Source organism: Botryllus schlosseri, chromosome 1 (assembly GCF_051294905.1).
Source record: "Botryllus schlosseri isolate E-star chromosome 1, Bs_hap1, whole genome shotgun sequence".
In the NCBI taxonomy this organism is placed as follows: domain Eukaryota; kingdom Metazoa; phylum Chordata; class Ascidiacea; order Stolidobranchia; family Styelidae; genus Botryllus; species Botryllus schlosseri.
In genome coordinates this window covers 32,545,582-32,559,648 of record NC_137236.1, presented here as the reverse complement: position 1 = coordinate 32,559,648, position 14,067 = coordinate 32,545,582, and the positions used below count along the sequence as shown (strand labels likewise).

Genomic DNA, 14,067 nt, shown 5'->3' with positions numbered 1-14,067 from the left:
TGTTTTCATCATTTGCCATTTTACATCTTGTAGCCTACTTTACAGGCCTGTCGTTGTAGAAGTCCCATAGTCTGCTCATTGTGAATCATAAACGTAATTCTAATTTAAGACTAATATTTCCCGAATGTTATGATAGTGTAAGTGTGTGATACCTGAGGGATAATATATTAGGCTTACCATATTTTGGAAATCTAAAAAGAGGACACTTTTTCAGAAATTTGCAACTTGCAGCAAAACCGGAGTAGAATTCTGAAAAACCGGTTAATTTTTTCCACTTTGTGATCGGTTGACTAAAAAAAAAAGGTCATTATTTCCGCTCAGAGCTAAAAATACCGTTTTTCTTTCCGCATTGCCAGGTGGATAACTAAAAAAAAAAAAGGTCATCTTTTCGCTCAGACCTGAAATACCCGCCGGAGCTTCACTTCTGTGCTAATTTGCGGCATATCACTCGCAATTTGCTCTAAATCTGACCTGAATTTTCAAAAAAGAGGACAAAATCTCAAAAAAGAGCACAAAAGGGCGTCCTCCGAGGACACTTTCAAAAGAGCCAAAAACGAGGACAAATCCTCTTAAAAGAGGACGTATGGTAAGCGTATAATATATACATATTTTTGTCAAAACCGGATTACATCGGAGTGCCATTGTGCCTTTCGAAAATCCAATGGTGTCGAAATGACATTAATAAAAATCTTAGTAGTGACATCTGAGTTTAACTTGCATACGTCTATATTTTGTATGTTAAGGTAACCTCACATACACTTGTCTCAGCTACCACAAGAATAATGATTCAGGCCATTATGAAATCCACCAAATCGTTACAGCGATATTTATAACCAAGACGAGAATTAAGTGCGAGATTGAAGATTCAACTACGAGGCCATTTCGTGTCCAAAAATGAGCCATACGTTCTCTGCACCAGCAGATATATATGCACCTTTACCACAAAGCTCTATGTTGCTTTGCCAGTTGATCGGGGATTTGTTGTAAATTGAGGATGTTTTGTCAATAGTTTTTCATAGTGGTATTATCTGTCTATAGTTTGAATTATTCAAAAGTGATCAAAATGATGATCGCATTGATGCTATTTGACTAATTCCGACCAAATTGTTTAAATATGTGATAATATTTTTATTGCATGATATAATAGTATGACAATGACAGTCTAATGCTGCTCTTTGTTAAGATTAGTTCGACACTTTCATAGTTTCATATTTATCAGACAGTGCCATACCGTCAAAGAACTAGCTTACTGGTATATACACTGAAGAAATTGTTGAAAATATGTAATAACCACTTTGAACTTGAAAACAGATATTCCACTGTAATAAATAAACACCATCGTACGGTCATTTCCATAACAAGGGCGACATGGAGTCAGAAAAATTATCTATTCAGCACGACTTGAATGATCATCCATGCGATGTTGCCAAAAAAGAATTCTCTCAAAACGCGTACACCAAAACTCATATATGTGATGTATGTGGGAGAGCATTTACAATGAAGAATAACCTCAAGCGACATATGAATATGCATGTTGGCATCAAAAGTCATGAATGTCGTATATGTGGGAAATCATTTCATCTGAAGAGCTACCTCAAGTCTCATATGGATATGCACGCTGGCGTCAAAAGACATGAATGTGATATATGTGGGAAAGCATTTACCCAGAAACATGTCCTCAGTAAACATATGCATATACATGCTGGCATCAAAGATCATGTATGTGATGTATGTGGAAAAGCATTTACTCAGTATGGTGACATCAAATGTCATATGGATATGCATGCCGGCATCAAAAATCATGAATGTGATGTATGTGGGAAAGCCTTTTCTGGGAAGGGTGGCCTCAGGAAACATATGAATATGCATGCTGACATCAAAAAATATAAATGTGATGTATGTGGAAAAGCATTTACTCAGGATGATCACATCAAACGTCATATGGATATGCATGCTGGCATCAAAAATCATGAATGCGATGTATGTGGGAAAGCATTTACTGGGAAGGATGGCCTCAGGAGACATATGAATATGCACGCTGGCATCAAAAAATATAAATGTGATGTATGTGGAAAAGCACTTACTCAGGATGGTCACATCAAACGTCATATGGATATGCATGCTGGCATTAAAAGACATAAATGTGATGTATGTGGAAAAGCATTTACTAATAAACTGGACCTCAAGCAACATATGAATATGCATGCTGGTATCAAAGATTATGGATGTGCTGTATGTGGGAAAGCATTTACTCGGAAGGGTGACCTCAAGCTTCATATGGATATGCATGCTGGCATCAAAAACCACGAATGTGATGTATGTGGGAAAGCATTTACTCGGAAACAGAGCCTCAAGCGTCATATGGATATGCATGCTGGTGTCAAAAAACATGAATGTGATGTTTGTGGTAAACCGTTTATCACGAAATATGAGCAAGAGCTTCATATGGAGATGCATTCAAGCATCAAAAATCATGAATGTGATTTATGTGGTAAAGCATTTTCTCGTAAAAATTACCTCAGAAATCATATGGTTATACATGCTGGCATCAAAAATCATCGATGTGATGTATGTGGGAAAACATTTACTCATAAACCTGTCCTCAATTATCATATGGATATGCATGCTGGTGTCAGAAAACATGAATGTGATGTTTGTGGTAAACCATTCATTAGGAAGAATGTGCTAAAGCTTCATATGGAGATGCATTCCGGCACCAAAAATCATCAATGCGATGTATGTGGGAAAGCATTTACTCAGAAGCGTGACCTTAGTCGTCATATGGATACTCATGATGGAAGAAAAAGTGGTAAACGTGATATATGTGGCCAGGTATTCTCCCAGAAGAATAACCTCCGTCTTCACATGAAGATACATGCTGTCATCAAAAAACATAAATGTTAAGCATGTGGGGGAGAATTAACTCACAAGAATAGCCTCATGCTACATATGAAAAAACATGTATGCATCAATCGTCATGAATGCGATGTATATGGAAAAGCATTTAGTCGACTCAAGCCTCATATGGATAGGCACGCATGCGTCACAAAATGAGAATGTGATATATGTGGTAAACCAATTTTCGGAAAGCGTGAGCTCAAGATCCGTATGGATATGCATGCTGCTGTAAAAAATTATGAATGTGATGTATGTGGAAAATGATTTTCTCAGAAGGGTCACCGCAAGCTTCATATTTACATACATGCTGGCATCAAAAATCATAAATGTGATTTATGCAGTAGAGCGTTTAATCAGAAGAATCACCTCCGGCGACATATGAACAGAGGTGGTCAAAGTAGTCAAGAAAGCTACTCAAGTAGAAGTGGAAGTAGCGACGAAAAAATCTACTCAAGTACGAGTAGAAGTACTTTTTCCATAAGCAACCTAAAACTTCTTGAAGTAGAAGTAAAATTGACTGACTTTAAATCTACTCAAGTAAGTAAGTAGTTGTGAAAACGATCGTAATTCGTTCACATGGATGAAAAAGGTGCAAATTGATCAATGTGAAAGGTGCCGAGCTTGATTCATATTGATATATACCAGGAGGTATTCAATTTTCGACAGCATATGCATACGTCCGCATCATGGGATAAAAATGATAATATTGATATGGAAATGCGATACTAATCCTATGTTTAATCGAACAGCCCGTTTTAGAAAATATCATGGTATGGCGCCCTCCCCCATATTATAAGGCCCGTGGTGCAGTCGAAGAGAAATAAGGAGAAGTTGTATAGGATACGGTGTGAGCACTTTGCGCGATTATAAAACGTGAATAATAAATATGGTGAAAATGCCATATTGTGTTGCTTTATTTCCGGAAATTAAAGGCATTACTACACTTTCTTTATCCTTCATCATGTATGTTATCGAGACAAAAGAACTGATATTATTAGAGATGAAAGTATATGATACTGGGAATTGAAAGTGAAATGTAAATACTACTTCTAAAAGCGGAATATGTATTTCATATCTAAAGACAGAAAGTTTCAAAGGTGGTATGCTAAAACAGCTCTAAAACTAAAAAAAGTCCGAGTTCACTTTCCAGATTATATGACAGGCCATGGACTGCTGGATTACGATATGATAAGTATATGCTAGATTGCGAAACATCAGTTTCAAACGTTATGATGAGCCATACATACTGTGGTGAATTATTCCATATGGGCAAAGGGCGACAATGCGCTGTGGACGGAACCACGCCAACCCGCTACCCAAATTATATTCACCGATACTTTCGTGTAATCATACTGGCTACTCCTTATCCACTGAGCGCGAAGCGCGACGAAAATTCTGGGTTTTACTCAACTTTTATGATAAATAAATGTTGATACTCCGTCAAAACAGCCCCGAAATTCCTCCGGCTATCTTCCTGGAGGAAGGATTAAACTACTTCTACTTGACAAACTGAAAATAGCGAAAAGTAAGTAAGTAGATCACAAAAAAATACGAAGTAGAAGTGGAAGTAGCGAAATTCAGATCTACTTGAGTAAGTACCAGAAGTAGAGGTAAACTACTTGAGTACCTCTAAAAAGTAGAAGTACTTCGTTACTGACCACCTCTGCATATGAATGTGCATACTGGCATCAACAATCTTGGTTGAAATGTATGGGAGAGAGCATATACTGCGAAGGGTTACTCCAAGCGTAAACTCATTAACATGTATTACATTCAGGTAATTGAAAAACGTTTTTTTTTCATCTCTGTCCAATTATTCGATTTTGTTCTCCAATATTTCCTGACGTAAATTCATTGACGTTTCATAAAATGCATAGGGATATTCACATGTACAATTGCAGTCAATATGTGGCAGCCGTGCTCTATACCGCTCCCTGTTATAGAAGTGATGTCTTGTGTTGTTCCTGTGTCTTTCGCATCTAGCCGCTTCGGGGGTTAGACGCTTAATAAAGTCTCTGCAGCCGTTCTTATAACGTGGGTGATTATTACTGATATTTTTAGAGATATGTGTTCTGTTAGCTCAGTGGTTCCCAACGGGGGAGGAATTCCCCCCTTGGGGGGAATTTTGCAATTTTTAGGGAGGAATTCCACTTTAGAATTGTAACGGATTTCTCAAATTGTTCATGTCCGAACTGTCATGTAGTCAACCAGTTATATTCGAACGTATGCTCCTTATGCCTGTTTTTTGTTTGCGGAAATTATGTTCCAATGCTATTTGAAATTTTTTTTTCACATACAAATCCCCCCCTTTTGTAAACTAGTTCAGATTTTCTGCAATCTTGTAGGCCAGTGACGGCCTCTCAATCAAATGTATATTAAGCGAGCAAATGTCCTGCCGAATCTATCACAACAAGGCCTCTAGTGAAAATATATATTTTATATTTTCAAGTCAACATTTTCAGAGAGTGACAAAATATTCCAACGTCATCGATTCAAGTCAAAGAGATTGCTAGCCTTGCTTTATTTTTAGTGAACAGCAACCTGATCGAAAAAAAGACATGTCAAACTCGGTGCAATGTTGCCAAAACGTAGTGGATGTCCTAAATTTCAATGAGCTCCAGCAGGGAGTCTGATCACGTGTACGTTATACATCAATGCTGTAACCAAGTCACGAGGCTCCGAGTCACAAATCAATCTCACTTTCATGATTTTGACTAGAGTCAATTCGAATCACTTTCAATTCACCATTGATCAAGTCCGAGTCCAAGTCTCCGAGCTCAGGGTAGAGTCCGAGTCATGGTATTATGACTCGAGTCCGATTCCAAGTCACACTCAAGTCAACACTGATTGGTGATATTGAATGATTTGGATTTGTGATGTACTAATTTTCCTCACTTTGAGCAGTTTCTTGTCGCATTGTCAAGTACCAAGATCACTAGACGAAATTCCGATAGGGTGGTCACTTTACTGTTCTTCGAAATTATAATGAAATGGCGGCCTTGACCGTCTTATAGTCTCGAGTCATATGGCTTGGTTTGAGTCATGCACAATGACTCGAGTCCAAGTCGAGTCAATACCCAGATTGTCTCGAGTCGAGTCGAGTCCGCATTTTGAGAAAATGACTTGAGTCAAGTCGAGTCATCAGAAAATGGTGACCCGAGTCAGACTCGAGTTTGGTCAACCCTATGCCATATGTGAAAGTACCAATATTATTGCCAAATGCATACGCAAGCTTGAGAAAAAAATCGCATGACCTGTAAACTTATGCATACTGATTTTTCACGGCAATTGTTTTAGCGATTGGTGCATGGTAAGCCGAAAACACAAATGGAAGTGTGGGGGTCTGTTGAGTCAAGCCTTCAACAATTTGTTTGATTGGGACCAAGACCATTGTTTTTAGAGGTCTGCAAAGTGTTATTACAGCACTGCTAGAAACAATCACTCGGTACTTATTCTCTCAGTCAACAGGTGTTTGCGCCGTAAAAACGATCATTTTTAATCATCGGGCAGATTTATCCTAAGGGGGGAATTTTGGCTTAAATTTCGGCCAAGGGAGGCACGAGATGAAAAAGGTTGGGAACCACTGTGTTAGCTGGTTCAGTATTGAATATCTGAAGTTTTTGAGATTCAGACATTGTGGATAGACCATCTCAAGAACACTTATCTGAGCTGAGCGTAGAATGAAGTCACAGAAACATACTCATAGAAGTTCTAATCTAAGACAAAGTAAAATTCTACATGCCATGGGTGGCTTTGGTGCAAAACTGCAATGCATGTGCTTGCTCAATGAGTGTTTGTCTAAAGTCATTGATAATTTGAGGAGTTTTCAGATATAAAAAGATTTCAAATCGTTGAAGGATGCGCAGAACACACCCCTATAAAGTATGTATTAAGGAAGGGGTCGGCAACCATTTTAGCTCTGCGGAGCGGTTTCAAAGATTTAATACTTTTCGTGGACCCGTCTCCAAAACAAACCTATGTTCCACATTGAAACTAGTATGGATTGACTTACGATGTATGCCCTATGCATTAATGTATATGCATTATTTATTAATAATAATAATAATATCCATTGTTATATAAGCAGGACCGTAACTGCTGCACCCCCAAAACCCCAATTGGAGGGGCGAGCTCGAATCGGGCCCAAAATTATTTCGTGAATTATCATAAATTATGGAGTATTTTTTGAATATTTATTCAACATTTGTGATTTCCAGTTGCCAAATATCCCAAGAAAAAATACGCAGTATTTATAGAAATGGGCATATCGTCGTTGGACATTGGACGGTGCACCAAGACATATGAAGTTTTAGGTCAGTGGTTCTCCTCAACCGGGAGTCCACGAAGCGTTTTCAGGGGGTCCGCGAAACCTCTAAATTTGTAACGTGATTGATAACCTATTTTTTCAGTTAGGAAAGGCATAACGGTTTCGCTTCATACTTGCTAAAACTTCAGGACTCACATCATTAAAATGGTCGTCTGAGATGACACATCCTAATGTTTAGAGATGTTTTGTTGGGGTTTGTGGGAAAATGAAATGTTAGAGGTAGCATTTTGGATTTGGAGTTGTCAAAAAGTCTCATCAAATTAGCAAACAGTCGTTTGAAATATAAATTCCATATTTCTTTTCCTAATCTGTCCCGATGAAGGAATTGAAAACTCGACAAAAAATCCATTTACTCATGTGATATAACCACTAAATAACTTCAAGTACAAATGACAGATAGAAACCACTAGGCTGGGCGTGATATGTTTAATAAAAACACACACCAAAAACCTGACGTCGAAAGCGTTACGCGTTAATATTACATTCGCCACCAATATATCTTTGTGAAAATGGATTTCTGGCACTCGTTCATATCCAATCGAAGTCAGAGATTTTCAAGACAATAAATACAGCTGCAAAATTAGTTACTAATTAATAAAAGTATATCAAATTTCTACATATACTGTGATGCTATTTCCAACAAAAGTCATACTGTGACTGTTTATCATCAGCCTACAACCAGTATTTGCACGAGACAGATGACGGTTGCGCGATAATTGAGATAATTTTGAACGAAAACTTTTGGGGGTCCGCGGGGTCCGTGGTGGTCCAAAAGGGGTCTGCGAAGACAAAAAGGTTGAGAACCAGTGTTTTAGGCCATGTAACATGCGACTCCAAGAAGTGTGCCAGAACGATCGGCAACGAGAAAACCTTGGCCGAAAAGGACTGCCCTTATGCTGACCGAAAACTTCGTTATATTCACAAAATACATGTAGGTTTGATTGTCCATAGGCGCGTAAATGACTGCGGCCGAATGTTCCTGTCTTGGCAATCTGAACCTCACTAGACAGATACCATTCCGCAGGGAGAAATTGTATGCAGTGAACAAATACCACTTTAAAACCGTGTGCGTCTTTTAGTTTAGTATCCTACGTTTGGGCGATTCTATATTTTTGATATAGCAGACAGGAGGTCACGAAATAACATCATCCTACGGAGACATACCAACGGGCCATACAGTATCCAAGACACCTCAGTCAGCTCTACCTGTAAATCTGATTACGTGAGCATAGAGGACAAGAAATTGATTGCAATAGCAATATATATGCACTTCCCGATCTTATTGACCGATTTCATCATGGATAATCTAAAATTTCCGCGCTTGGCGCTGGCTCACTAAACTGTTCGTATAATTTCGTGGCAATAGCGAACAACGTGATTTGAGGTAGGCTTATCACGTCATGGGAGCCCAAGACTCAAGTTGTTTCGGGGGAACTGAGGAAGTGCTGTCTCGTTCCTGCCAGGGCTTTGGAGCCGGAGGCGGAGCCCGGAGGCGGAGCCACGGAGCCGTGCATTTTCAACGGAGCTGGAGCCGTAGCTGGAGCTCTACATAAAATTCAGCCGGAGCCGGAGCCCGTTATTTGAGGAGTAGCTCCGGCTCCGACTTATTTCATAAGATGCTATTATATATGCAACAACCACATCTGCTGATTTATCATAATTGAACAGCAGGCCTGAATTTTAATGCCGTGTACAGCAATGGCATAGAGCAGGGCGGGGAACATACGGCCTGCGAAGGGATTTTGTCCGGCCCACGGACAGTTTTCAGTTTTATATGATAATGTGGCCCGCGGCTAAAGTCTGTCGAGATTCCCTGCTACTTGCTTACTACGTCAAATTTTGGTGACTGTATGTTATTTTGTACATGTATGCACTTGCGCAGCGTGCGAGTGTAGCTTGCGCGTAAGTTCTTCGAAGCGAGAAGACTTGCATTATCGGCATTTACGATGTACTGAATCCTAATATCGTTTGCAGTAATCATTGTGTTTGCAGACTACAATTGTACCACGGCACACTTCTAGGCTTTTGTAAGACACCGCTTATGCCAGGGGTCGCCAACTCAAAACGAGTCGCGGGCCACTTTTCAAATTTCGTAGATGCCGCGGTCCGCATGAATTCAATATCGAGATGAAGTAGGCCACACAGATGAACAACGACGCTATCTCATCACCTACTCAGCCCTAATGAATTGATATCTTGGGGTACCGGGCTTTATCGAACGCCTTGAAATATTAATTAGGGATTGCACCGTGTGTTTGTTGATTGATCAGAGCATAGTGTCCCATACAGATGTGGTCAGTAACGAAGTACTTCTACTTTTTGAAGTACTTGAAGTAGATTTTGCCTACTCACACTACTTTTTAAGTAGCTATGATTTTAGACTACTTCTACTTGACAGTTTTCAGTTTTGTAGGCAAAAATAAGTGTAGAAGTTTATAAATAAACTAGGTCAATAATATTATTACTTGAGTATATTGCGGGTCTACTGTATACCGCCCGCTAGGCTCAGTTTGCAAGGTCACGACTATTAAACGTCTGGCCATATCGATATCGAAGGTTTCCGATAATATGCGACAATGATATTGTGCCCACATTTCACCGTCGACGATCTTTGTGCGAGCGCAAACGCGAAAAGGCTTTCTCCCGTAATTGCGAATACAGTTAGACTCAATCGGGTAAATTAGGCATTTTTTTCATTTTCGGTAGGGGGTAGGCTACCAAGCAAGAAATCGTGTGACAATTAAACACGCGAAACGTGAAGAAAAATTTCACCATTATTTTAGTTTATTGTAATGTACGACGATTTACTGAAAATGTGACTGGACCATGCATCTGCCAATTCGTCGGAACTGATATTTTAGTCATCAACATCCCAAGTGTCGCAGCCAGTAGACTTGTAATTTTTGGTTGGCATTGTAAGTTCACAATCTGAGCAATTCATTTTCGATAATATAATAGGAAATTACCTGGCGGGCCACGCAAAACCCTCTCGCGGGCAACGTTTGGCCCGCGGGTTGGCCACCCCTGATATAGACAGGCCCATTCGATAATTTCAGAGCCGGAGTCGGAGCTGGAGCCGGAGCAGTGGTAATAATGTGGCTCCGGAGCTGGAGCCGGAGCTAATGTATGATAGAACAAAGCTCCGGAGCCGGAGCTGAAGCAGTTTAAATTTACGGCGGCTCCAGAGCCCTGGTTCCTGCCCACAGGAATACCCCCGAAGATGTTCAATTAATATTGAGGGGTCCTACCTTTTCAAACACTCCTCATTCAGGATAAAAATTGATAGCAGTATATATGCAATTTCCGATCATATTGATCGATTCAATCATGAAATATGGAATTTTTGTCGCCCTTCGTGCGTTAAGGCCAGAAAAGCTGCCTCAGTAAACGGCCTCCGATGTGGATGACAAGTAGTGGTAAACAGCGTGCAGCCTGAGGGGGTCTGGGGAGCGAAGCTCACCAGCAGTTCGGTTCATCATAATATCAGGGCCCAAGAACATCGTTTTTTGGGGGGGCTGACAAAGTACTGTTACGGTCCTGTATATAAGCAATAACCATGGTACTGCGGAGGGATCATCTCAGTGACGTGCGGTCAGGAAGGGGAGTGAGGCAATACCTCACCCGTCGTCTGGACGAGTATAAGATAATTGCCAGTCGTGCCTCACCTCGATAATGCAATTCATCATGGACAGCTGAGAATTTATAATAACTAGCATCAATCAAATGCTATCGACGCTCTGATTCCGTAAATCCAAATACTAAAAATGACAGAATATCGAAACCCCCTCAAATCCACCAAGGGATGTGAAATTCTGAGCACTAAACACTGCGAAGATAATGACATCTAGGGCTATGGTTCTTTCTCTCTCTCTCTCTCTCTCTCTCTCTCTCTCTCTCTCTCTCTCTCTCTCTGTCAACATTTTGCTGGTAAGCCTTCAATAATAGTAATATTTCATCCAAATTACCGTTACGACTATGCAACTACAAAGAAATGCGACTTTGCCTTTATTCTACTGCTAAATGTCGTGAACTCGTACGGTCGCAACTTAGTGAAGTTTGTTTAAACGTACGAGCTAGCCTACTTCGTGGGTTTTTCAGGAGTGGAGATGGCAACATAACTTTTTTAAGGCAACACAACAGGATTTCCTGTATAGGTTTTCAAATTAACCGTATTCTCGTCCGATATAATAAATTTCGTATTTTGTAATGAGTGTCCTGATTTCAAAATATGCTATCCCTATATTGCAGGGGTGACCAACCTGCGTCCGTAGAAGGAGATTTATGCGGCCGTTGACACGTGATTCAATCACTACGTGTTGGCGGCGGTGGACTTGCAAATTGGCTTTACGATTTGACTCCCAAATTTTTTGAGAAATTTAGTAATCTTGAAGTTTTCTTCGTGCCCTGCGCGATTCAATGCGACTTCATTCGATCAATTTTAGCTTCACAGTACATATGCGAACAGCAGAAGAATATGATGAGCCCCACAATGAAATAAAACTTGGGAGACAGTGTTCCTCACTAAAGAAATTTGTTTTTGCTACGCATAGGCGGTTCCGATCTTTCCACTACCAACAATCGCGATGGGAGGTCAAGCAAAAAGAACAAAGTGACTAATAACAATCGGTTCACCAACCCAACTCTGCCAGTGAATCTATACACTACACATGGACTGAAAAATAATAAATATTTGATAGCAATATGTGAATCTACTAACAAGAGACGTAATTCAATGGTGAATCTGAAAATATATTCGCATGACCATAACGAATCTCAGGAACCATTCCAAACGGGACCACTCAGGATTTAGGTGCGTATAGTAAGACGATATGAAGAAGTAGATTAGTCCAGAGTTTATCGGAAATGGACCCGGACGGATTAACATGGGTATTTGGCGTTCAGTTAGTTCCTTACGGATATGCCCAGGAATGTGGAAAAGTAATTGAGATGCGGCCGTCAATAGCAAAAAGGGTCGGCCACCCCTGCCTTAGAACCCTATATGTTCTGTAAATTGACCAGACTACTTCTAAACGTAGGCGTTCACATGCAGGCTTCTAGTTTATTTCGTGTTCAAGACTATAGCAGAGACTGCTGCAGCCAATTGATGAAATTGCTGTGCCCGAAGTACAATGGTAGCTAACCGGACATTATGGATTGCACTTTACCGGTAATTTGACCTTGAGTCCGTTGCTTTCTTGGTAGTGAATTCCCAATCCACAGATTCGCTCAATACAGTTTATTCGGATACGTTATTGTCGTGAGCGTAGAAGAGTCTCGTCTTAAACCCCGAAAACCAAATTATAAACTCAGGGTTCCTCATTCAATAATGAGAAGATATCGAAGTGTGATGAGTAGATAACAGTGATATGGTGCGCCGATATGGTGCGCCGATTTGGTGCGCCGATAAAGTGCGTAAGCGGTGTCTTACAAAAAGCCTAGAAGTTGGCCGTGCTACAAGTCGACACATACGGAATCAGAAAATGCAGAAAATCGGGCTGGTGCAAATGAACGATGCAGTGGACAAACACCATGAATACACCAAACCAGTGCTTTTCAACCTTTTTTGGCTCCATTCGCACTTTTTTTGGGAAATAAATTTCACTCGCACAAACTAATCGAAAATTGTTATACAAAAAGAAGATGAAGATACTTAACAACATTTTGCTTTTCAGATGTGCAACAAATTGACTTTTATGTAGCTTAAACTATCAAGTGTCTCATTAAGAAGTGAATTTTTTTCGCTCGTTTTGCTTTCAATTATTCCACTAATACCCTTCCCGGCCAAAGAATGTTGTTGGGAATTTGTGCAAGAACGTCTACTGGTGCTTGGGTTAGATGGCCAGGTCTTACAGTATGTTCTGCACTCCTATCCAAAATACAGCGTATTTTTCGCGTGTGAAAAATGATACCTGGCAGAAATCGATTTTGAGACCTGACACAACACAAAGGTCCCGGAGGCTCCAGTTTGTCGAAAGGATGAAAAAACCAACATGTTTGTTTTGAGGCTTTTGCCTTATGTCTTGTAACATAAGGTGCAAAACGAGCAAGGAGAGTGGGCACATTAGAGCTCGCTACGTTATGATACGTTGCCCAACTTCGGTCTCGCGAGTTTATGAGAAGATAAAATAAACTCACGATTCTGTGTCTTCTACTCTTTAACTCAATCTAACCTGGGAATTCATAGCAGTTTAATAACGGTAAAGCAGCTTTTAGACTACCACCAAAGTCCGCGTTTTTGTAGCATCTCGCGACCCGAGCCTCACACATGAAAAGGAAATCATTTGTAATATTAATGTTGTATGCTACGATTTTACGGCATGTATGACATACAGCACGCGCACACCACAATTCTACCCAACACAACACAGCTGTACACAGCATGTCTGACGCACGCGATTTCAAATTAGGGAGAATTAAATTCTTCTGCGTGTCGCGATTGTACTACTGTCTACTCAGATTGCAAGAACGGGACTATTCCGTGCCAACAACGGAGCATAGCCAATCCTTCTCGAAAGGCTTGGCCATGGCCATCCAGCATCGGTCATTTTTAGGCCGAGGTTTTGTCACCACTTACATTTTTGGCGTCGCATTTTATCATCGGTTTGTTCGCCAATAGTTTACGTCTTCTTGTGCCCCGACGCAGTTGGGGTTGGCCTCGAAATGAATGAGACTAATAGTCTCAAATCTTATCATGAGTTTTCATGATAAAGCCTTATTTACTGCGTGTCTCGCTTATTGGCTACAGTACGCAACACAGTGACCTTGGATATGTACAAACTATCGCAGGATTTTTTGCAATAAATTCAATAAATATTACACACAATATTACAGATAGCTCTGGC

The 14,067-nt window shown here is 40.3% G+C and overlaps 1 protein-coding gene across 1 annotated transcript; it reads left to right on the top strand.

The window, feature by feature from the left end:
• The first annotated feature begins 405 nt into the window (after positions 1 to 405).
• Positions 406 to 5,828, top strand: LOC145447729 (uncharacterized). Its single transcript, XM_080325988.1, has one exon. It carries the CDS (start codon positions 1,369 to 1,371, stop codon positions 2,902 to 2,904), a length of 1,536 nt encoding a protein of 511 aa, XP_080182114.1. The 5' UTR covers positions 406 to 1,368; the 3' UTR covers positions 2,905 to 5,828.
• Positions 5,829 to 14,067: the final 8,239 nt, after the last annotated feature.